The following is a 19,774-nucleotide window of genomic DNA, read 5'->3' as shown; positions in this document are numbered from 1 at the left end:
GCAAAACTTTGTGTTACCACAGTGTATACCATATTTACATACTATATGTTCAACATGAGTAGGATGGAGTATCAAGCCATGAGCGAGGTAATCGTGTGTCAGCAACGAGTTTCGTTGATAATTGGGTAGTTTGGGGGCCATGGGGCTTGATTGGCGGACATGTGACTAGTTTTCTGCAGCAAGGCAAGAAGCGAGCGTAAGTCGGACTACGCGAATAGATCGTAACGCTATACTTAGAAGCTTGACGAGCTATTCTCTGATAGCAAGATGCGATAAGCTTTTGCCAAGTCCCATTAGGACGACCGGCAAACAAGCGTACGCTACGGAGATGCACGTCTTCAAAGAATGCATCACGTACTCTGGGTTCAGCTGCCTTACTAGGGATGGCTCGAGGCATGGGGCTGGTTGTGTACCTCTCAGTAAACGGTTAATGGATGTCAATGTGCATACATTGCTTGGAAACTTCTTTATTACAAGGATTTATTCACAACACCGCTATGCGATTGAGATGTTCATATATGCTACAAACCACATGATAAAGTATGCGTGATTTTGGAACAGGGTTCACATGCATATATCAGGAAATCGAACGCTAGCATGAAACGCCTTGCATGCTATGCTAGTGCATTGTCCAAATTGAACAAAGTTATTCAAAATCAAGTGTTTAGTTCTCTGCGTGACCCGTGGGGCCTTGATCCGTGTCTGTAAGGCATTGTTAGCAACATGCGCCGAGGAAGACACTTATCCACATAAGTACTCACAATCCATTGTAACAAAGGCACGATCTACCTCCTTCAACCCCTCAAGACAATACTGCAGGGTTTCTGCAATGTCATGACATGTCCTCAACGGAGTGTTCTCTTTCATGAGCACGTCAATCTCTACACAGACGCCGTCACCAGCGTGGTAGACCTTGATGCTCTTGAAACCTTGAACAAGTGGTGCAAAGCGGTATGCCATGAACATCATCTTGCGCTCTGTGCGGGTATCAGCAGCTTCTCCAGTAAGACGAGCAACGTTTTCAAGACAGGTGCATGCCCAGTCGTAGATGATGTACAGGGAAAGGCAAGCAGCACCGACAGGATCGAGCCACCAGACATTGACCTGGGCACCAATCAGGGGAAACAGAAGGGACAAGGTATTAAAGTAAACATCTGTTCGGGTTAGCCCTGTAATACTTGCAGTATGTGTGAGTGAAACTACCTGTCTTGCAATCCTGGGCGAGTGCCTGCACTTGTGTTGTCTTGACCCTGGCGCATCCAATCCAAATTGTTCCCTTGACAACAATGGTGGATACCATTGAGAATATGGCTGCAGGTGGGAGCATGGCTACGCTGTGGTCACCACTGGGCAGCAGCTTCTTTACTGACTCTTGAAGGATTTGAAGAAACGAAATCACCATGATGATAGAGAAGACGAGGATGCCAATGGGCTCGAAACGCTTGCGACCAATAGGGAATCTTTTCTTCAGGGCCTGCAGACGCCAGCCCACTAGCTTGTTCGTAGTCCAGATGATGACTGTGCAAAGCAAGTCGAGAGCGGAGTCAACAAGTGACGCGATCAAGGATAGCGACTTTGACCAGATGGCTGCAACGCCCTTGGCAGCGAGCAGGAGAATATTGACCAGGACATTGATCTGGGTTATTGTGAGTTTTGAGCTAGACGACTTGCAACTTGGAACTCACGTTGATGGCCCATTTCACGTGCTTGGCTGACTTTCGGCGTTTCTCGCGCTCGTCTTCGGGTAGGAATGGTTCCAAATCTTCTCCGCTGAGACCTAAGGGCCCTCTGTCCTCGGCTACACCGTCGTGATCAGTATCCCGGGGGTTCATGCTGTCGACAACGTCGTCGGCGAGTGAGGTCACGACCATGTCCACCTCAGCCCAGTCGTCGATGCGTTCGTTTTGTTCCTCGTAGAATTTGCGTACTTGCTTATTCTTTATGCTTTTGAGCTACAGCGAGCATGTCAGCATCCGGCGTGGGTAGATGGAGCTGCCAACATACGCTCTCTTCGCTTTTCCTGTATACTTCAAACGCGTCGTGGTCGATGCTATCGATCAGCTTGCGCTTCAGGCCATTCGCGTGGTTGTTCCTCAACGTCTGCTCAATGGCATCGCGAAACCGCTGCCTCGGCTTGATCTTGTTGGTAGCTCCATATCCGCTTTCCAGGTCGACACGCTGGTACTTTGTAAATTGTTCGGGGTCGCCGTAACTGTTGATATTGCCCTTGGTGTTGCCGGTGCTGAGAAGTCTGCGTCTACCTCCAACCATTGCTGAATACTAGTAGAGGGTTTTAGAGGCTGCAAAGTAGTCCCGGTTGCTGAACGACAGGAGGGGCGGAATGCGGAGGGAAGTTAAGGGTGTGGTCGAGTATGGTTGAGAAAAGAAAGCACACGAGGAAGACACGACGCGCAGTCAAACCAAGGGGGGCACACAAGGTCGGTGACTTTTGAGGGGTGGATGCATGATAGCGTGAGAGAGCGCATCATCGTCAGCAGTAGCCAGGCGGAAAAGGACCGTGTCCCAGCGAGGATGTGCCATTCTTGGTGGAGCTTGTGCGGGCTTGCATTCAACGCGCCAGAGGAGAAGCCATGAATGACATCATCATCCTTGGCAGGCACCAACCGCAACCATCCCATCGCGCTCCACCATCCACTGGTCAGTACGGGAACTGACGTCAACCCACCTCGATATCCACACACGTTTCGCGTTAAAAACAACCCTGTCAAGACCTCCTTTCATCGTCAACACACGATCCACTGTGCCGATTATCCGAAAGCCAACAACCAGCCACTCGGGACACTTTCCTCCCGCCCCTCCCGCGACCCATCCAAGTTTCCAGCACATGCTCTCGTCACTCTATGGACTACTAGTATTATTATACATACTTACCTACCAGACCCTGTGGATCGCAACCTCTCGACGACTTGTCGACTTCTTATAGACGTGCACATGGACTTCATGCCTCTACTACAACCACATGGCGGCATCACATGACCCTCCAGCTAGCCAAGACGTGATAAGCCCGCCGGTACTTTCGTCAACTGCTTTACATAAGCAAGGTCACCCCGCAATCTCTCTTCATGTTGCCCCGAGCCGTCGCCTTAGCTGCAAAGGGAGAGGCGAAGCTCGCCAAATCACTTCCCATGCTTCCCGCAGCCCACCACATCACATCTTATAACACGCCCATGTGTCCTTTTGCATCGTGAGCCTCCTGCCTCCAAACCACTCGCCATGGCACCCCCAACAGCCCAGCATCGCCGCAACGGCGATGGGAAAGTCTTGTTTCTCTATGCCATCCTCGCTCTGATAGGCCTATACACTATGCGTATCGTGACCTCCATGACCAGTAACCCTGTTGGCTTCATGGACATGTTCGCGTCTCGCAAGCTGCCTGATGGCACCCCTCTCAAGACAGACTATACCGGCATTAAGCTCATCGACACAGGCTTGGCTTTCTTAGTATCTGCATTTGTATTCGGTCCCCTGCGATCGAACGAGGCCTACTACTGGCAGCAAATCCACTTTTTGCCTCAGCTCGCGCCCCTCATCGCAATCATGAATGTTGAGGCCTGTCGAGACGGGAACCAGGGTAAATGGCTGACATAGTGAGTTGTGCACAGGATAGGCGGTATTCAATCGGATATCGCAGGATACTACTGTCCTGTTACTGACAATCCATAGTACTGCCATCTGGGCATTCTTTTACCAAAATGTCGGAGGCTCTTTCGTCATCACCATTTGGTGGATGTTGTTCCATTACCAAACAAGTCCCAAGTCTTACTACCAAACCGGATGCACGGTACCGCTGGCATATGCTCGGGTCATGTTACCAGCAATCGTATTTCTGTACATCATTCCCACCATTGCCATTTGGTACCCCGCAGACAAAAGCATCTCCACACTGCAATCCGTCTTGGCGTTCTGGCAATTCACCCCCATATTCGTCAACATCCCGCTCTGGCTCGTCTCCCTTACCAGCTCACTAAACACAACCAACCAAAAGAAAAACGCCGACGTGTTTCATCTGAGGATCATGTACGCGGTTTTATTCTTCTTCTCGGTAGCAGTGCACTGGTATAGCATCTACGGAATCTCCGTCTCCGAACATCCTGATGCAAATTACGCCCGTGTCTTCATCCCTAGCACCTACACCTGGAGCAAGGATATTCCCTGGGGCTTGTTGTGGATCTTCCAATGGGATTGGATCGTTATTGGCATCATGTATATTATCCCTTCTTGGGTCGCAGCCTGCGACGTCCAGCGGATGAAGAAGGGCGAAGCCTCACTAGAAAACGTCTTTGAAAGCATTCTTATGATCATGACAATTGCCATTGGCGGTGGTCCAGGGGCTGCCCTCTCAGCAGTTTGGTTCTGGAGGGAGGGTAATCTGGCCGCGATTGAGGGTGCATCGGCAGTGAAGAAGGGGCAGTGAGTAGATAGTATGGTGAAATTCCACACGGTTGAAGTGACAATAAAACCACTGGTGGATCAGGAGATGGATGACCTTGAAAAGTCACTCAGAGTGATCTCATAGTACTTAGGTCATATCAAAGTTGCTTTTACTCTGTGAGAAACGTTGTTCATACTCTTTCTAGGATCAGCGCAAAAACATCTCTGACATCCTCTAGTAACGGCGACTCCAGTGTTTTCTCCCAATCATCCTGCAATATACTCTCCAACACACCAACCCCAATATCCACCAACTTCTGTGTACCAGCCACATCTGTCCATTCAACACACGTAGGCCAGAACGCCACATGCACTCCCCAATGCACCACCATCCGCCTTAGCCACATCTTCCCCAACACCTCACCATCCTTCCTCTCAGCAACGTATGCGCGCAAAAACGCCGCAAGCAAACCTCTCCCTCCTCGAAACCGATCGAGCAGAAACGCCTCCGCGGCAAATTGCCCTACATCCGTTGCGCTGGTACCTCTGCGCACCATTTCCCAATCCACAACCGTGAGACTGGCTGATTGAGCCTCGTTGCTACGTACGAGCACGTTGCCGGGCCAGAAGTCGCCGTGACACACGCACTCATCATCCGTGGCGAGTAGACTGCCAAAGTTCTCGTTGATCCGGTGCGCGAGTTGAGTGTCGTGGCCGAATTGCTCGAGGGCGAGGTGCAGGTTGCGGTAGGAATGGCGGTATATAGTGACGCCGATGGGATTGTTTCTTGCGTTGCTATCTTGGCCTTCGAGTGTGAGAGAGGTGTTGGTAGAGGAGGTGTGCAGTGCTGCGAGCCAGGTTGCTAGGTGCTGGCTGATTTGTGAGGGGTTGAGATCTGGGTCGGTGTATGCGTCTTTGAGGTTGCGGGTTCCGCTGTCTTCAATCTCGAGGAGCTTGTTGTTCTTGTTGTAGCTTAGGAGTTGGACGGCGTGTACAGTTGTGTTTGGTGGGTCGGCAAAGAAAGGCTTGTTTTTGGAGGCGAGTTGAGTGAGGATTTCGGCTTCGTAGTCCATTCGAGTGGGGTCAAAGGCAAAGCTCTTGTTGCTGTGGAGGTATGGTGCGGCGTGCTTGAAGATGCTTGTGGATCCATCTTGTTTTGTGCAACGGTATACGTAGTTTGCGGTGCCACCTGAAAGTAATTTTACACTGATGTGTCCTGACTGGGTCGCAGAAAGAAGGCTGCTGAGCCCTTGCTCCGTTGTGAGATCGCACGGCGATTTCATGTTGTTCTTGGATGTGAGATGAATAAAGTGCTCATAGGTCTCCTAGAAAGAGTCGTCGTTCACCTCACTCTTAGTTAAACAGAGAATAAATAGTCTTAGTTACGATTGCAATCATCCTTAGCTACGACGCTACACCAACATACCTACCGGCCTCGCATACAATCCTCAGCATGCAATCAGTATGATTACACATGAGTCATTCGCCAAGGTGCGCCAGATCACCAACGTTGGTAGGTATTGAGCAGGAAACAAGGTGGGGCAGTTCATCCCAAAACATATTAGCTCCACCTGATCTTAGAGCACGTATTCATCGTGTGTATTAGCATGATTCCTTCCATAAATATGGACTAGCTATGACAAAAAGAGCAACTGCAAATTTCTGAAAATTCCATCGGATTTCAGCCCAATCATGCATTTCAGTTCCTTTCCGTTGCAGCGAGTAAGATGCGCGGACGTGTTGGGTATCCCCTTCTTGGCTGACCGGTTTATTGTATGTTACACGAGCCTCAGCCTTGTCATGTAGTGGTTCACGCCTCACTCAGATTGTCGGCTTATATGTAACCTCTCACAGCCTTCTTGTCTCATCAACCTTACTTCACTCATTAAGGCGACCTATTTTGCAGTTTCAGTGCTACAATGACTACGCACAACGACGAAAGAAGTGAAGAGCTTAGTAATGTCACTACTGTGGGGGATGGAGGCCAGGAACGCGTTGATGGAATTGTCCCCTTGATGAGTGGCTGTAATAATCCACCAGAGAAAGATTGCGGGGATCCTATTGAACCAATTAACGTTGCCAGCTCTGATGCCCAGACTGAAATTGAATCTGGTGAGTTCAGGGATTCTATGGGCTGACTTGTGCCTGAGAGACCGTTTTCCTACGAGGCGGTAGAGAAAATTAAGGAGAGGCGTATGCATAGTTTCAAGTGATTTGCTGACAACCACACAACAAATAGAGGATCTCATCATTGAAACAATCAAAGCGATGAAAATTCCCGCCAATGAACTCGTAATCTACCGTTTGTTTCAACATTTCGAAAAAGAGATCAGAGATATAATCCAAAGATGTAATCATGAAACTTCTACTGAAAAATTCATATGGAAGGTCTTCGAAGAATGTTACAAAGAAGCTGTCAGTGCTTCCGGTACTCTCAACGCTCACGACTTTGTCGACCATTTGAAGGATTCATCGTGGATATGGTTTCTTGATCCCGATTTTGCGAGCCAAGATCATGCTGGGCATTACAAAGGAGAACGATCATGGGTATACTTTTGGGTCACAATCTTAGAATTACCGTCTGTAGGACCTACACTGTTTTATCCCCAAAACAGCAGCGATATCGACCTCAGCAGCCCAAACACTACACCGCCGTACCTGTTTCGAGTTTTTGACTGGAAAAGCTCTGGAAAAAACGATGAAGAAGTCATGGCATCTTCGGAATATGCCTCTCAAACCCAAACAAGCGTCGTAAATGACTTGCTGGACATGGAGAACCTGAAGGCGACAAGATTACTATCTTACCATATTGGTGATAAGTGGACTCGCAAGAATGACGACCAAGACAACTTGGTGTCTTGGACTAATTCACTACTTTATGCTGTGCAATATGCAACATATAGACAGCATCGCCTGTCACTCCTTAATACCGACATCAAGATATGTATGGTACAAACCAGTCAGTTTCCTCAAGGACAATTTGTCCGCGACATCGAGCTGCTCAAAAAATACCTTCCCATTGCTAATAACTTGGGCGGAGAAGTAAAGAGAGTTTTCAATCGCCGTCTGTGTAAGCAAGAATTCTACAATGGCGAGTACTTCTCGCAAGGAGTGGTGAACCACGCAGGTCGGTCCTGTATAGTTTCTCTGAAGCAACTGGAAGATGCTGGTATCTTCAGATTGTATCCAGAATTGAAGAACCCCAAAGATTCTAGTGGTTATATTCGAAATGCAATACGAGTATGCGATCTACGTCGAGAATGGTCTGAGGAGCAGACAACAACCGAAGAGGAGATCTCATATGCGCTCAATATTGCACAGGAATGCTTCGAAGGCTTTGACGCAAGCGACATAGCTTGCATACTGTTAGGGTTTAGGAATCGTAAACTATCAGGTGAGTAGCATCATCAGCACTTCTTCTTACATCTTTTCTGGAAAAAGGATGCAACCTAATAAGCAAAGATAAAACCAAGCTTACCATCAATTCTGCTCCGTCGTGGGCCAACAAACCGGTTGAAGTCGGTCGATATTGGCAGGCATTGGATATATTCAAGCATTTACAAGAAAATTTGGGACATAATGTAGAGATGCGAAATATCTACAGGGTTACCAGCAGTGGTAACAGGATCATTAGCCGATTACAGAAATAGTGTGCTCTGGTAAATAAATTCTTGAGTCTTTTGTCCCCAAACTGTGTCCTATCTAGTTTTTCGTGGCAATTGTAATTTCAATACATAGCCCTGAGTAAGTAGGATATGGATAAATATTTCCTTATGAAGCTCTTGCCACCAGCATCTAATCTGCAATCGAACCCTTAATAAAACAGAATAGAAAATTATTCAAATGTCTGGATGTTATTTTTAAGATGTCTATTTAAAAGAAGTTTATTATGAGAACGACTCAATATGTGTTAGAAAAGTTCTATACGCTAATCCATTCGCTGTCAACAGTCTCATCTCAATGCTTCCTCATCCACAATACTGCCCAGCCAAACAACCTATAAACAACAACGATAACAAGCATGTAACCCACATACTTCCCCATGTCCCCCGTCTCAAACCCATACACACTCAACACCGCCTTACCCTCAACCAAACACTGATCCTGTAGTGCACTAGGAAACATGCACTGGCACCCCCCATCCACCAACCGCTCACACTCATAGTTCCTCTTTCCAAACTCATTAACCATCATACCCCGAAATACATACGCCTGGTAGTCGATATAATGAAAAACATACCGCCAAAATACATTCAGCGTCTCCGGCTGGACCATAAACCCATTAACACACATCCACAACCCATTCGCAAACGCTGTCGCCGCCAGCGCAACCACGAAAATCGGTATAAGCGACGAAAGCAACACAACCAGCGACTCCGCCGCCAGCAAATCGAGAAACAGCCACAGCACCCACACCCAGAACCCCTCAGCCGTCGGCCGAAAGTTACCCAGCCAATAACTTATCACACTAAACAATATCGTAATAAGAAACAGATACGGCACCCCGACGACGAAATTCGCAATCATAAACGACGTGGGACCGTACAACCCGTTTGCGCGTTCTTTGGTGTAAATGGCGAGATCCTCGAGGTACGCGGGAATGTAGGCGACGGCCATGAAGGACATGAATGCGCCGCCGAAGAAGATGGCGTTGGTGAAGGACTGGATGTTGGATTGCGTGGGGGACAGACGCAGCCAGACAGTGCCCATCATTATGGCGAGACCCATGTACATGGCGATGCGGAGACCGTAGGCGACGATGTCGCGGTGGGATTTTATGAAGGAGCGGTGGATGAGGGTGAGGGGGATGAGGGTTGGGTTGGCGGTTTGGTGCGTGGCGAGCATTGTAGAGAGGGGTGGGGAGGAGGGTTGCGAGTTGATTTTGGAGGTTAAGGTGGTTGCGGCGGGGGAGGTGGTCCAGGAGGCGTGGAGGTGGGTTAGACGTTGGGATGCGGCGGTGGTGTCGGTGGAGAAGTCGGTGTTTACGAGATCGATGACGAATTCGGCGGGATTGGTGTATAGGGGCATCTGGTGAGTGGTCATGTTAGCTTTCTTTTCACTTTTCAATAGATACTCCTGGAGGTGAAGTTGTTGTACATACTTGGTATCCCACCCCGGCGAAGTACTCTCCAACCTCTTTTACCGCACCGTTGTATACCACTTTCCCCCTGCTCAGCAACATGAGTTTATCGAAGAGCTCGAACGTTGTCGTCGAGGGTTGATGGATAGAAGCAATGACAAGTACCCCGTGCTTCTTCGCAATGTTTCTTACGAAATTCATGACTTCGTAACTAGCCGCAGAGTCGAGTCCACTGGTGGGTTCGTCGAGAAACAAAATTCTTGGACTTGTGATGAGCTGACTGGCCACACTCACACGACGCTTTTGGCCGCCAGATACGCCTTTTCGGATCGGCGTTCCGATCAATGTGTCAGCTTGGTTCTGGAGACCAAAGGAAGACAAGAGGCTGGATATGCGAGCCTTGCGTGCTGCTTTGCTTATTGAACTATCGGGTCAATCGTCAGTGAAAAGCACTAAGAATATATGGTACGATTGAAAACGTACCTGGGCAGTGCAAGTTCAGCTGCAAAATATAGTGTCTCCCTGACGGTCAAGGACCCGACAAGTGCATCTTCCTGTTCCACATAGCTACTCAATTTCCTAAACGTAGCCAATGTCGTCGGCTCCCCATTAATCCTCAGATCCTGACGGATAGTCGCCTTTGGCATGGCCGCCCGATGAGCAAGTACATTGAGCAGTGTCGTTTTTCCCGAGCCACTGGGTCCCATGAGAGCGAGTATCTCTCCCGCCTCCAAGACACCGCTAACATTGGACAGGATATCCAGCGGTTGTTTTGAAGCGCGATCCTTCACAGTGACAGTGACATCCTGCCAGCTAAAACTCTGTACGACATCGTTGGTAAGATGAGCAAAGTCCGCAGTATCAGTTCCCTTTTCCACATCCGGGGCTTCGCCTGTAGACATGACGAAAAAGGCGTTTGGTACTTCCACGGGAAACTTTTCGATAACAATAATCAACAGAGAAATGATATATATGGTGAAACCAACGCAACGAAATCTGACTAAAAAAGATATTAATACAACAAATAACCCCCTCCATCCGCCCTATATATCATCACTCAGCCTCACACCCTCACATTTAAGGCCCCCAAACCCCCATCCATCTCCACTCCCGCACACGTATCTGACATCGGCGAGTAAACTCTTTCACCCAAACACCTTGCCTAAAAGAAACACCCGCCTGAGATGATACCCGCTAGCATCCCTCCGATGGGCCCTTCCCAACGTCGAACCCCGTTTCCACAGGGTAGATGAATCCAGATGCTTTCCTGACTAGGAAAAAAGCGGAGGCGCGCACGTATCTACTGTTACACTACATTAGGCCACACTATGCTCCGCAGGGCTAAGCGCCGTGTAAATGCGAGAAGGATGGCAGCTGAAAAACAAGCGCGATGTTGCCTGTAAGCAATGGCCAGGCGCACATGTGCGGTGTGTGTGGGTGCGATGTGAGATGGGGGTGTAAGACGGGGAGTTTAATTCGTGATAGGTGGATAAGGCTGAAGTCGCCGTTTGGATACAAAGGCACATTTTCACAATGACTTGTTAGTCACATCGAGAATACTAGAATAAGGCTCAGCGCAAAACCGAAGATTGTACAAAAGTCCCTGCATCTCAAGATGAAGAAGCAAGGGTCAGTCTGACCGAGATGCGTCCATCCACACTAACCAGGCTGTAAGAATAGTACGTAGGGAAATCTCAGCCTCAGCCCTTTGCGGCGTTTTTTTTTTGCGCTGGCAGCTCAGGTCCCCGGACCCCAGGCTAAACAAAACGTCGGCGAGGTATTTCGCTGTTAAGCAACGAAAAACCGGGCCGTGCGCCGAACAACCTCGCCGACATTTTTATTTTGTGGCGCAGCGAAGGAGCGGCAGCGTGGTTGCGGCGCTGGCTAACTTACCGAAAAAAAGAACATTAAACGGTGTAAGACGTGTAAGCATTAAACGGCGACAGACCTTGAAGATGCCGAGTGGGGGCGCAACGAATAAGGCTGAGGAAGTACTATTTACAATGCATGCAATCCTATTACACTACAATCTCTCATTAATGAATTGAAGCCACACAATCCTTCTGACCAACTGCTCGCCGTTTAGTACATGAACTCGCTGAGCTCCAGTAGCTGCGCATCCAGCGATCGTTTAGCTTGCACGCTAGCCTCTCTGTTCTCGGCGTTCAGCCTCTCTTCATATGTCATTTGGAGCAGTTTCTTGACGTCTTCCTCTCCGAACCTCTCGCCGGGGACGCCGAAGCCTTTGCCGTACTGTCTTGCTCTTGCGACAATGGCCTCAGGGCCTGCTGTGAACAAATCGAAGAAGAGTGCGGCGTAAGGAAGTATCGCGCCGTCCTCGATGTTCTTCAGGTTCTGCTGCAGAACAAGAATGTTGAGTTGCATGAGCGCGCAGCCGTTGGTGTTCATGCGCTCAATCTTGGAGGTGCAGAGAGTGAAGAGGTATCTATCCATCAATGACGCTAAACCACGCGTGATGTGACTATACGAGGCTGCAGGGATATATGTTGAGACTTCTGTATCGAAAGACACGAGAGTTGAGTTAAGAGTGAGGACTGTTGGGTCGGGATCGTTGAGAAGGGTGTCGATGTAAATGTTTGGTTGTATACTTGCGTCGAGTGAGTATAGTATCGTACTGCGGATCGCAAGATGCAATGTGCGCAAGGCACGAGTCGAGAGTGACCGATACGTCACTACTACTGCATCGAAGATACTACATGGGATAAGTTTATATCTTGTCAGTGAACATGTACGATACTTACGCAGCAGTTTCTGTGCTCAACGGCAGATATACAGGAGCACCTTGGGGTCTTGGGTCAGAAGACGCAAGCTTGGTCCATCGCCTGTTGTGTTTCTGGCCACTGGTCTCTATGTTGACTGGAGCCGAGGCACGATCACTAATGTGCCTTAGCTGGGCCGTCTTAGTAGCCAGCCACTTCATGCTCGTGTACAACAGGCACAAGTTGATGATGCTCTTCTTGTCTTGGATCATATCAGCCTGGTCCAAGGGTTCATCTGCTTCTACTGCTTCGATGAGAAGGGCGACTTCACTCTCGATAGCATCGTCGAGGTTAGCGTGGTCAGAAGGATCTATTCGCTCCAAACGGGCAATGAGTTCTTCCATGACATCTGACTCTGCCCATACAGCGGGCGCTTTCATAAGACGGCCACTGGGCGTGGGTTTTGAGCGGCCGACAAGGGCTTTGTACCAACCTATGCACTTTTGGGCATACGTATCCATCTGATTGACAATGAGTTGGGAGAATGCTTGATCATGCGGAAGGTTGTCGAGCATTTTGCAGAATGCTGTGATGAGAGAGAAGAATTGCGCAGTGCCCTACAAAGTTAGCTTTGGTGGAACCACTGTTAAACAGACGCATACCTTGAATATGGGCTTTTTGGAGTGTCGTGCCCATTGTGGGTCTTCAGCAAAGGCGTCAAGCTCAATGAATGTTTGTGCACATAGCTCAATCAGGGTCTCGTCGAGCTGTGGAAGGAAGACATTGACGAGGAAGTCGTCCAAGAACGAGGTCAAGGTGCTTAGGCTGATTTCAGCATTGGATGGCACGACCTCCTTTAATCTATTGAGGAAGTCGAGCGAAGGGGGGAGCAAGATGCCCATGTTAAAGACGCTTGGCTCGACGAGAAGCTTGTGTCCGGTGGCGCTACCGTCAAGATTTGTGGTGTTGTTGGTATCGACATCGTCAAGTCTCTTTGAATCAGACACGAGTCCTGGAACAGAAGTCTTGAGGATAAGTTCAAGGTCGTTCTTCTCCTTGGCCAGATCCGAGGCCTTTGTATCAACATCAGTCAGCTTGAACATACGCTTGTTCCTATCGCGAGGAGCACGAGAGAATGCGCTGGCAGCGGACGACTTGGCCTGTCCATCTCTATAAGAGGCCTCGCCGTCTGTGGCAAGGTAATCGTGAAGAAGAGAGCGTATCTGAAGAGGGTTAGCAAAACGCTATGAGTGAAAGTTGACGGTTATTACCTCGCTCTGGTAGAGCTTCCACAACTCCTTGAAGCCGCGGGTTAGTGTTGCACTCGAAGACCGACCCTCGCGGCGAACGATGCCCGCTACCACATCATGCACGACCCGATGGCTTTCGGCAATGGCTTCGAAACGTGCATAGAGGGTCCACATCAAGTCGTTGAGTAGGGTTGTTCGGACGTCCTCGCTTTCAATCTCGGTCTTGGACTTGGAATTCTTCTTGGCCGAGTAGGCGCGTAGTATGCTGGGGTGCCGGTGGGCCACTTCGTTGTTGGACTTCTCAACGACCTTAAATAGCTCGACGGGTAATCTCTGCTCGATAGTGTCGATGGCGACCTCAAGGCGGTTCATCTTGTCGAGTGCTTCTATGACGAGCCTGATGTACTGGAAAGTGTCTGATTCTGGGTTGTGGGCCGAATCATCAGTCATCTGGAATTGTCAGCAGGATGTCGCAGATCCGGGCGCGTACATACTAGTTCAGAAGTGTCAAGGCCATCGAGAAAGTAGTATAGCAGCCGACCTCTTGCATCGGATTGTGCACGTTGAGACACGTCGCCCTTGACCTGGTTGTGGGCGTACTCTTTCCACCTGTCTTCGCAATACGGTGATTTGAGGTAGAGATGGCTGTGAAGTTCCTCAATTAGAATGTCAGTCAGAGAGACTTCCTGGTTACTAAGATATGTGCGCAAATCAGACAGGGCACCAATCTTCTCCATTTCAGTTTTGCGGATCATGCGCAGGGCATCTTGAAGGATGTCTACGGCAGTCAAAAACCGCTTCTCTGATATGCGTGCTTCTAGTCTTTCGGGGACTAGCTGCAGCTTTTCTATTGTGTCGAGCATCTGTAGCATGCCATCGTAGTTTTGGGAAGTAGTAGCAAACTCTCTGAGCTCTGGCTTTGCAGTGGAGAGCTGTGACTTGGCTGATACGAGGGAGCTTTTGAGCGTTCTGACACGGTGCTGTGAGCTCTGGAGACTGGACTGGATCTGGTGAAAGGTACCGATGGAGCTATTGAAGCCCTGGTGGTGCTCTGCAATGGGTTAGCCAAGAGCCTAGGTATTGGGGCAAGACAAGGTACCGTTGACGATGCCCTTGAGGGCGTTTTGCAACTGCTGATGGGTCTGCTGAAACTGGTCTGCTTGGTTTGCGAGGCCGAGGGAGCTCGAGTCCATGAGTTTCAGGGCGACTTCGATGGGTACGCACTGGTCCTTTGTCATAAAGTCCCAGTTCTGACGGATAAACTGCAGCACCTCTTCGATGGCCTGGCTGCCCGGCCCATAGTTCGTGTTCCTGGGCCTGGAGCCATTCTGGCGGTCGGCAGGACGGCCCTTGGCTGGGGAGCGTTCGTTGCTGTTTGTGCGTGGAGCCATGCGTGGGCTGCCGTCGCGGGCAGAAAAGCCACTACCGCCGTAACCCCCAGGCCTGCGATCACGGTCGCTGCTTCGCCTTGGTTCCATGTCATCTTCCTGGGCGAGGCCTCCATATCCACCGGGTCGCCGTGGTCGTTCGCGTTCGCCGCTCGGTCGCGGCGCATAGCCGTCTGAAGGGGCATTCATGGCGCCGTACCCACCAGGTCGCCGTGGACGTTCACCGCTGGGCCTACTGTTGTAGCTAGCATCGCTGCCGGCGTAGCCATTGTATCCCCCGCCGTTGTTATAGTTGGCAGCGCCATTGGCATAGCCGCCATTGGCCCCCGCCTGCGAGTAGCCTGGGTTGCGCGACATGGCGCTTCTAGAGAAGTCAAGGGATGCCGATTACTGTGGGCGTCGCGATTATAGTCATATCCTGCAGACGAGAGCCTGGGGCATGGTTGGGGTGCATGTGCTGTGGTTGGTGTCTATGTATGTACGTATGTATGGATGGATGTCACTGCGCATGTTGCGGAGAGCTCGGGGGTGTCCTTGTGCATGCCCGAGTCGAGCGGACAGACCTACTCACGACTGCAACGCACGAGACAGTGCCTGGATGCGGATGCAGACGTGAATTTAGTGTAGCATAGAGCTAGACAGTAAAAGGCAATAGAAATGCAGCAGTCTGGTAAGCGTGTCATACACCTGGCCGCGTCTTTGTCGTTCACTGGGCGGGCTGGTTGGTGGCAGACATGGAGACGGCGATACGCGCCAAGACTCCCTACTAGTCGGAGCTTCTCTCTTTCTCTGTCTCTCTCCATTATCACCACCACGATATCGACGACGACGCGCAGGCTGGCCATTTGCCCTCGACCCGCCCCGGCCTTTCACTCGAACCCCCAATGCCGTTCTAGCATCGCCTCTGCAACATCACCACATCACGCTCCCACCCGCGCATTCGTCCCCCCAGCATGGCCGCCGTCTATGCCAACGGCGCGAATGGCGTCAACGGGGCCGGCGCCATGTTCCCTCCACCACGTTATTCGGACGTGCCCAGTTCCATTACTATCTCGGTCGCCGATGACGAGGGAGGCCAACTCGACGTTGAAATCCCCCTCGACGACCAGATCCAGGACGACCCGACGGAGCTATGCGACATCCTCGAGGCCGAGAAGAGCGCCACGTCCACTTGGGTCCAGGTCGCCGTCGCCTACGCAAAGCACAGACGCATAGAGACGGCCATCGATGTCCTCAAGCAGGCCACCCAGGTCTTCAGCCGCGCCCGCCCGGACGACCGCCTCAGCATCCTCAATGGCCTCTGCTGGCTGTACCTGCTCAAGTGCCGCGAAGCTCCTCGCGTCCGCCCTCGTACGCTGCTCCAAGTGTCGCGTCCTATAAAGCATACCAGCTAACCTTTGTTCCTAGAAAACGCAGACCCAGATACAAAGCTCAAGGAGTTCTGGATCCAGTCCGCGACCGGAGTCCTCAACGATGCCTCGCGAATCAGCCCCTCGCACCCCCCACTCTTCCTCGCGCGCGGTGTCTTGTACCTTCTCAAGGCCTCTCTCCAGGGTCCTGCCACAGCTGCTGGCTCTACTGTCAGCCCCGAGCGCATGGAGACGCTCAAGCAGGCCGCCAAGTGCTTCGAGGACGCGCTGCGAGCGTCAGGTGGAAGGAATCTCATGGCCAAGATGGGCAAGGCGCGCGTCAACTACTCCATGGGCAAATGGGCAGACGCTCTAAAGGCATATCAAAACATCCTCGAGAGCTCTCCAGACCTCATCGACCCAGACCCGCGCATCGGTATCGGCTGCTGCTTCTGGCAACTGGGCTACAAAGACGAAGCGGCCAACGCCTGGCAAAGATCCCTCGAACTGAACCCCCGCTCGAAAGTCGCCCTGATCCTGCTCGGCATTTACAACTTCCAGCAGACCGCCAATCTCTCCACCTCCGACCCAAAGTTTGCTGAGCTGATCAAGAAGGCTACTGGCGAGTTCATCCAGCCCGCGCTCAAGCTAGATAACCAGTACCCTCTGAGTTGCGCAACCGTCGGTAGCTATCTCATCCTCCGCAGGGATGTCAACAAGACCGAAGATGTCGCAAGGCGCGCCATCGAGCTCACAGACACCAATGCCATTGCTAGTGATGGTTGGTACCTGCGCGCCAAGGTCGCGCACCAGCAGGATAACATCGCTTTGGCCGCAGAGTACTACTCCAAGTCTGACCAGGCTCGTGGAGGTGAGGAGCGGGGCTTCATACCCGCAAAGTTCGGATTGGCTCAGATGAACGTGCTAATGAGCAACTATGATGGTGCAAAGTTCCGCCTCGAGAAGATCCTCCAGCAATCGCCCAATGTCGAAGCCCAGACCCTTCTCGGTACTCTCTATGCCGAGGACGTCTTCAATGCCCAGAACAGCAAGTCCACTGAAGACAAGTCCGCCGAGCTAAAAAAGGCCCTCAAGTATCTCGAAAGCGTGCAAAGTGCATGGAAGGACCCCAAGAAGAAGGTAGTGCCGGACCAATCAGTGCTTCTTAACCTTGCTCGACTGTACGAGACCGAGCACCCTGAGAGGAGTCTAAAATGTCTTGAGGAAGTAGAACAGATGGAGATCGAAGCCATTCCACAAGAGGACTACCCAGAAGGCATTGAAGAAGGCCCCGAACTCACGACCGCGCTCCGTGAAATGTTGCCGCCACAGTTGCTCAACAATATGGGCTGCTTCCACTTCCAGGCCGAGCGCTACGTACGTGCTCAGGAGCTCTTCCAAGTTGCTCTCACTGCTTGTGTCAATGCCGAGAACCGCGACGACACAATCGACACGGACGCTCTTGTTACTTCTATAAGTTTCAACCTTGCCCGGACTTACGAAGCCGAGGGTCAGACGGACGAGGCCAAGAAAGTATACAACAGTTTGCTCCAAAGGCATCCCGATTATGTCGATGCCCGGATTCGTCTCACTTACATGGCTCTAAAGGAGAACCCTCAAGACGAGGGCCCGCGAGCTGTCAAGGATCTTTTCAAACAGAACGAGGACAATGTCGAGGTTCGCGCCCTGTACGGATGGTACGTCAACAAGTCCAAGAAGAGGACCCAGAATTTTGCTGCAGACGACGAACAACGACTCTACAAACACACTCTGCAAAAGTCTGACAAGCACGACCGCTACTCGCTCATGGGCATGGGCAACATCCACTTGGCCATTGCTCGTGAGATGCCAAGGACTTCTGAACAGGACAAGGAGAAGCGCCGGAAAGGCTACGAGCGAGCTGTCGAGTTCTTTGACAAGGTTTTGCAACTCGACCCAAAGAATGCATATGCAGCACAGGGTATCGCAATCGCATTGGTTGAAGACAAGAAGGACTATTCCACAGCCCTGCAAATCTTTACCAAAGTCAAAGAAACACTCAAAGATCACAGTGTTTTTGTCAACTTGGGCCACACATACTGCGAGATCAGACAGTATTCCCGAGCAATTGAAAACGTAAGCTCTATAATTCTTCTCTTTACACAACAATAGCATCTGCTGACGCATTGAAGTATGAGGCCGCCCTGTCGAAGAATCGTCACAATGACCCCAAGATTCTGGCCTGCCTAGGACGAGCATGGTACCTCCGAGCCAAGCACGAGCGCAGCATAGCCGGTTTCCGGACCGCGCTCGACTATTCAAAGCAAGCTCTCAAGGCCGCTCCCGCCGATCTTAACTCGCAGTTTAACGTTGCCTTCGTCCAGTTCCAGATCGCCACGATGATCTACTCACTGCCGGAGCACCAACGCACCCTCGAGGAAGTCGATGACGCTACAACTGGTCTTACAGAAGCCATTGAGGCGCTTGAGAAACTCGCAAAGGAGGAGACGCCGCCCTTCCCCCGTGCTGATATCACTTCTCGTGCCAACATGGGTCGCAACACCATGATCAAGCAACTTGAGCGTGCCCGTGAAAAGCAAGCAGCATACGAAGGTGAGAATGCTACGAAACTTGACCAGGCTCGCCGTCTCCGCGAAGCAGAAAAACTTCGCCGTGAAGAGGAGAAGAAGCGCCTGGAAGAAGAGGCTCTGGAGAAGAAACGCAAGTATGCAGAAGAGCAAGAGCGTCTTATTCAGCGTGATCGCGAGCTCATGGAGAAGCGTAATGAGGAAGAGCGCAGGCGCATGGAAGACGACGAGGACAAGGAGATTCGCAAAGCTGAGCGTAAAGCACGCGGACCAAAGGGACCCAAGCGCAAGAAGAAGGATGCCGACTCGGACACAGATGGCTTGCCTTCTGACGACGATGAGCCACACTCAAGGCGCCGAAGGACCACAGTCAGCGGTACTGAGGAACTATCAGATGGTGAGCGACCACGTGAGAAGAAGAAGAGGAAGCTCGCCCGCAAGAGTGAGCCCTCAGGCAAATACAAGTCTGCAGAATTCATTGACGACGAGAGCGACGACGATGACGGCGCGGCGGCCCCTGTAGATGATGCCGACAAGGACGATGCAGCTCCCGCTGGAAGCGATGACGAAGGCGTTACTGCTGCCCCTCGGCCACGCAAAGCCCGTGTCGTCGACGATGAAGAAGAGGATGACGATGATGGTGCAACAGCAGCTCCCAAGTCAAACGACGTTGCCATGGACGATGACGAAGACGAGTAAAAAGTCGCTTCAAACACTAGTTTACACACGGGCACGACATGTCATGATGATCTGAAAGGGAGTGGGTTCAGGTCTTTTAATCATCAGTTAAATTCGGTGGCGTTCTTTTTCGAAGACCCCCATTACCTCATCTTGCATCGCTTTTTCTAAATTATTTCAAGGCATTTCCTCCTCATCTGGTCTAGCTCTCTTTTACGGATTCTTTTGCATCAGGGCTGTGGCGTCTAGGAGCAAGGGGGCAGTAGGTATCTTATTCTTCTTAATGCCAACCATTTTTTGATCTGCTTCTTTTTGCGATGCAAATGGCAAATGGTGAGTGGTGGGTGGGG

At 50.9% G+C, this 19,774-nt stretch overlaps 8 protein-coding genes across 8 annotated transcripts; 4 read left to right on the top strand and 4 right to left on the bottom strand.

Moving 5' to 3' along the window:
* Window positions 1-436: 436 nt before the first annotated feature.
* On the bottom strand, window positions 437-2,531 carry COCSADRAFT_111591 (uncharacterized protein). Its single transcript, XM_007699049.1, has 5 exons — window positions 2,005-2,531; window positions 1,686-1,952; window positions 1,204-1,636; window positions 762-1,154; window positions 437-702 (listed from the first exon to the last, which is right to left on the bottom strand). Exons 1-5 carry the CDS (start codon window positions 2,269-2,271, stop codon window positions 665-667), a joined length of 1,398 nt encoding a protein of 465 aa, XP_007697239.1. The 5' UTR covers window positions 2,272-2,531; the 3' UTR covers window positions 437-664.
* Window positions 2,532-3,041: 510 nt separating this feature from the next.
* Window positions 3,042-4,509, top strand: COCSADRAFT_291209 (uncharacterized protein). Its single transcript, XM_007699048.1, has 2 exons — window positions 3,042-3,608; window positions 3,685-4,509. The coding sequence occupies exons 1-2, from the start codon at window positions 3,235-3,237 to the stop codon at window positions 4,433-4,435; spliced, it is 1,125 nt and encodes a 374-aa protein (XP_007697238.1). The 5' UTR covers window positions 3,042-3,234; the 3' UTR covers window positions 4,436-4,509.
* On the bottom strand, window positions 4,510-5,871 carry COCSADRAFT_291210 (uncharacterized protein). Its single transcript, XM_007699047.1, has one exon. It carries the CDS (start codon window positions 5,673-5,675, stop codon window positions 4,584-4,586), a length of 1,092 nt encoding a protein of 363 aa, XP_007697237.1. The 5' UTR covers window positions 5,676-5,871; the 3' UTR covers window positions 4,510-4,583.
* Window positions 5,872-6,311: 440 nt separating this feature from the next.
* COCSADRAFT_179248 (uncharacterized protein) lies at window positions 6,312-8,077 on the top strand (the record flags this gene model as incomplete). The annotated part of the gene is made up of 3 exons (XM_007699046.1): window positions 6,312-6,504; window positions 6,632-7,786; window positions 7,855-8,077. 3 exons carry the CDS (start codon window positions 6,312-6,314, stop codon window positions 8,040-8,042), a joined length of 1,536 nt encoding a protein of 511 aa, XP_007697236.1. The 3' UTR covers window positions 8,043-8,077.
* Window positions 8,078-8,237: 160 nt separating this feature from the next.
* On the bottom strand, window positions 8,238-10,486 carry COCSADRAFT_111581 (uncharacterized protein). The gene is made up of 3 exons (XM_007699045.1): window positions 9,956-10,486; window positions 9,494-9,896; window positions 8,238-9,420 (listed from the first exon to the last, which is right to left on the bottom strand). The coding sequence occupies exons 1-3, from the start codon at window positions 10,372-10,374 to the stop codon at window positions 8,350-8,352; spliced, it is 1,893 nt and encodes a 630-aa protein (XP_007697235.1). The 5' UTR covers window positions 10,375-10,486; the 3' UTR covers window positions 8,238-8,349.
* Window positions 10,487-11,554: 1,068 nt separating this feature from the next.
* On the bottom strand, window positions 11,555-14,833 carry COCSADRAFT_82496 (uncharacterized protein; the record flags this gene model as incomplete). Its single annotated transcript, XM_007699044.1, has 6 exons — window positions 11,555-12,185; window positions 12,235-12,809; window positions 12,855-13,415; window positions 13,464-13,892; window positions 13,937-14,493; window positions 14,542-14,833. 6 exons carry the CDS (start codon window positions 14,831-14,833, stop codon window positions 11,555-11,557), a joined length of 3,045 nt encoding a protein of 1,014 aa, XP_007697234.1.
* A 263-nt stretch (window positions 14,834-15,096) lies between these two features.
* Window positions 15,097-15,579, top strand: COCSADRAFT_291189 (uncharacterized protein). Its single transcript, XM_007699043.1, has one exon. It carries the CDS (start codon window positions 15,186-15,188, stop codon window positions 15,444-15,446), a length of 261 nt encoding a protein of 86 aa, XP_007697233.1. The 5' UTR covers window positions 15,097-15,185; the 3' UTR covers window positions 15,447-15,579.
* Window positions 15,580-15,834: 255 nt separating this feature from the next.
* On the top strand, window positions 15,835-19,445 carry COCSADRAFT_83023 (uncharacterized protein; the record flags this gene model as incomplete). Its single annotated transcript, XM_007699042.1, has 3 exons — window positions 15,835-16,180; window positions 16,238-18,294; window positions 18,351-19,445. 3 exons carry the CDS (start codon window positions 15,835-15,837, stop codon window positions 19,443-19,445), a joined length of 3,498 nt encoding a protein of 1,165 aa, XP_007697232.1.
* Window positions 19,446-19,774: the final 329 nt, after the last annotated feature.

Source organism: Bipolaris sorokiniana, assembly GCF_000338995.1.
Source record: "Bipolaris sorokiniana ND90Pr unplaced genomic scaffold COCSAscaffold_3, whole genome shotgun sequence".
Classification (NCBI taxonomy): domain Eukaryota; kingdom Fungi; phylum Ascomycota; class Dothideomycetes; order Pleosporales; family Pleosporaceae; genus Bipolaris; species Bipolaris sorokiniana.
Note: the sequence above shows the minus strand (reverse complement) of the source record. Positions and strands in the feature narration are given on the sequence as shown.

Excerpts from the sequence above, each read along its gene's own strand:
- COCSADRAFT_291209 (XM_007699048.1), top strand. The coding sequence starts at position 3,235 with ATGGCACCCCCAACAGCCCAGCATCGCCGCAACGGCGATGGGAAAGTC. Across the intron at positions 3,609-3,684 it reads CAGGGTAAATGGCTGACATA|TACTGCCATCTGGGCATTCT; the intron begins GTGAGTTGTGCA and ends GACAATCCATAG.
- COCSADRAFT_111591 (XM_007699049.1), bottom strand. The coding sequence starts at position 2,271 with ATGGTTGGAGGTAGACGCAGACTTCTCAGCACCGGCAACACCAAGGGC. Across the intron at positions 1,637-1,685 it reads ACGTGAAATGGGCCATCAAC|ATCAATGTCCTGGTCAATAT; the intron begins GTGAGTTCCAAG and ends ACAATAACCCAG. Across the intron at positions 1,155-1,203 it reads CGCCCAGGATTGCAAGACAG|ATGTTTACTTTAATACCTTG; the intron begins GTAGTTTCACTC and ends TAACCCGAACAG.
- COCSADRAFT_291210 (XM_007699047.1), bottom strand. The coding sequence starts at position 5,675 with ATGAAATCGCCGTGCGATCTCACAACGGAGCAAGGGCTCAGCAGCCTT.
- COCSADRAFT_291189 (XM_007699043.1), top strand. The coding sequence starts at position 15,186 with ATGGCGCTTCTAGAGAAGTCAAGGGATGCCGATTACTGTGGGCGTCGC.
- COCSADRAFT_111581 (XM_007699045.1), bottom strand. The coding sequence starts at position 10,374 with ATGTCTACAGGCGAAGCCCCGGATGTGGAAAAGGGAACTGATACTGCG. Across the intron at positions 9,897-9,955 it reads GCTGAACTTGCACTGCCCAG|TTCAATAAGCAAAGCAGCAC; the intron begins GTACGTTTTCAA and ends TTGACCCGATAG. Across the intron at positions 9,421-9,493 it reads TCGCCGGGGTGGGATACCAA|ATGCCCCTATACACCAATCC; the intron begins GTATGTACAACA and ends ACCACTCACCAG.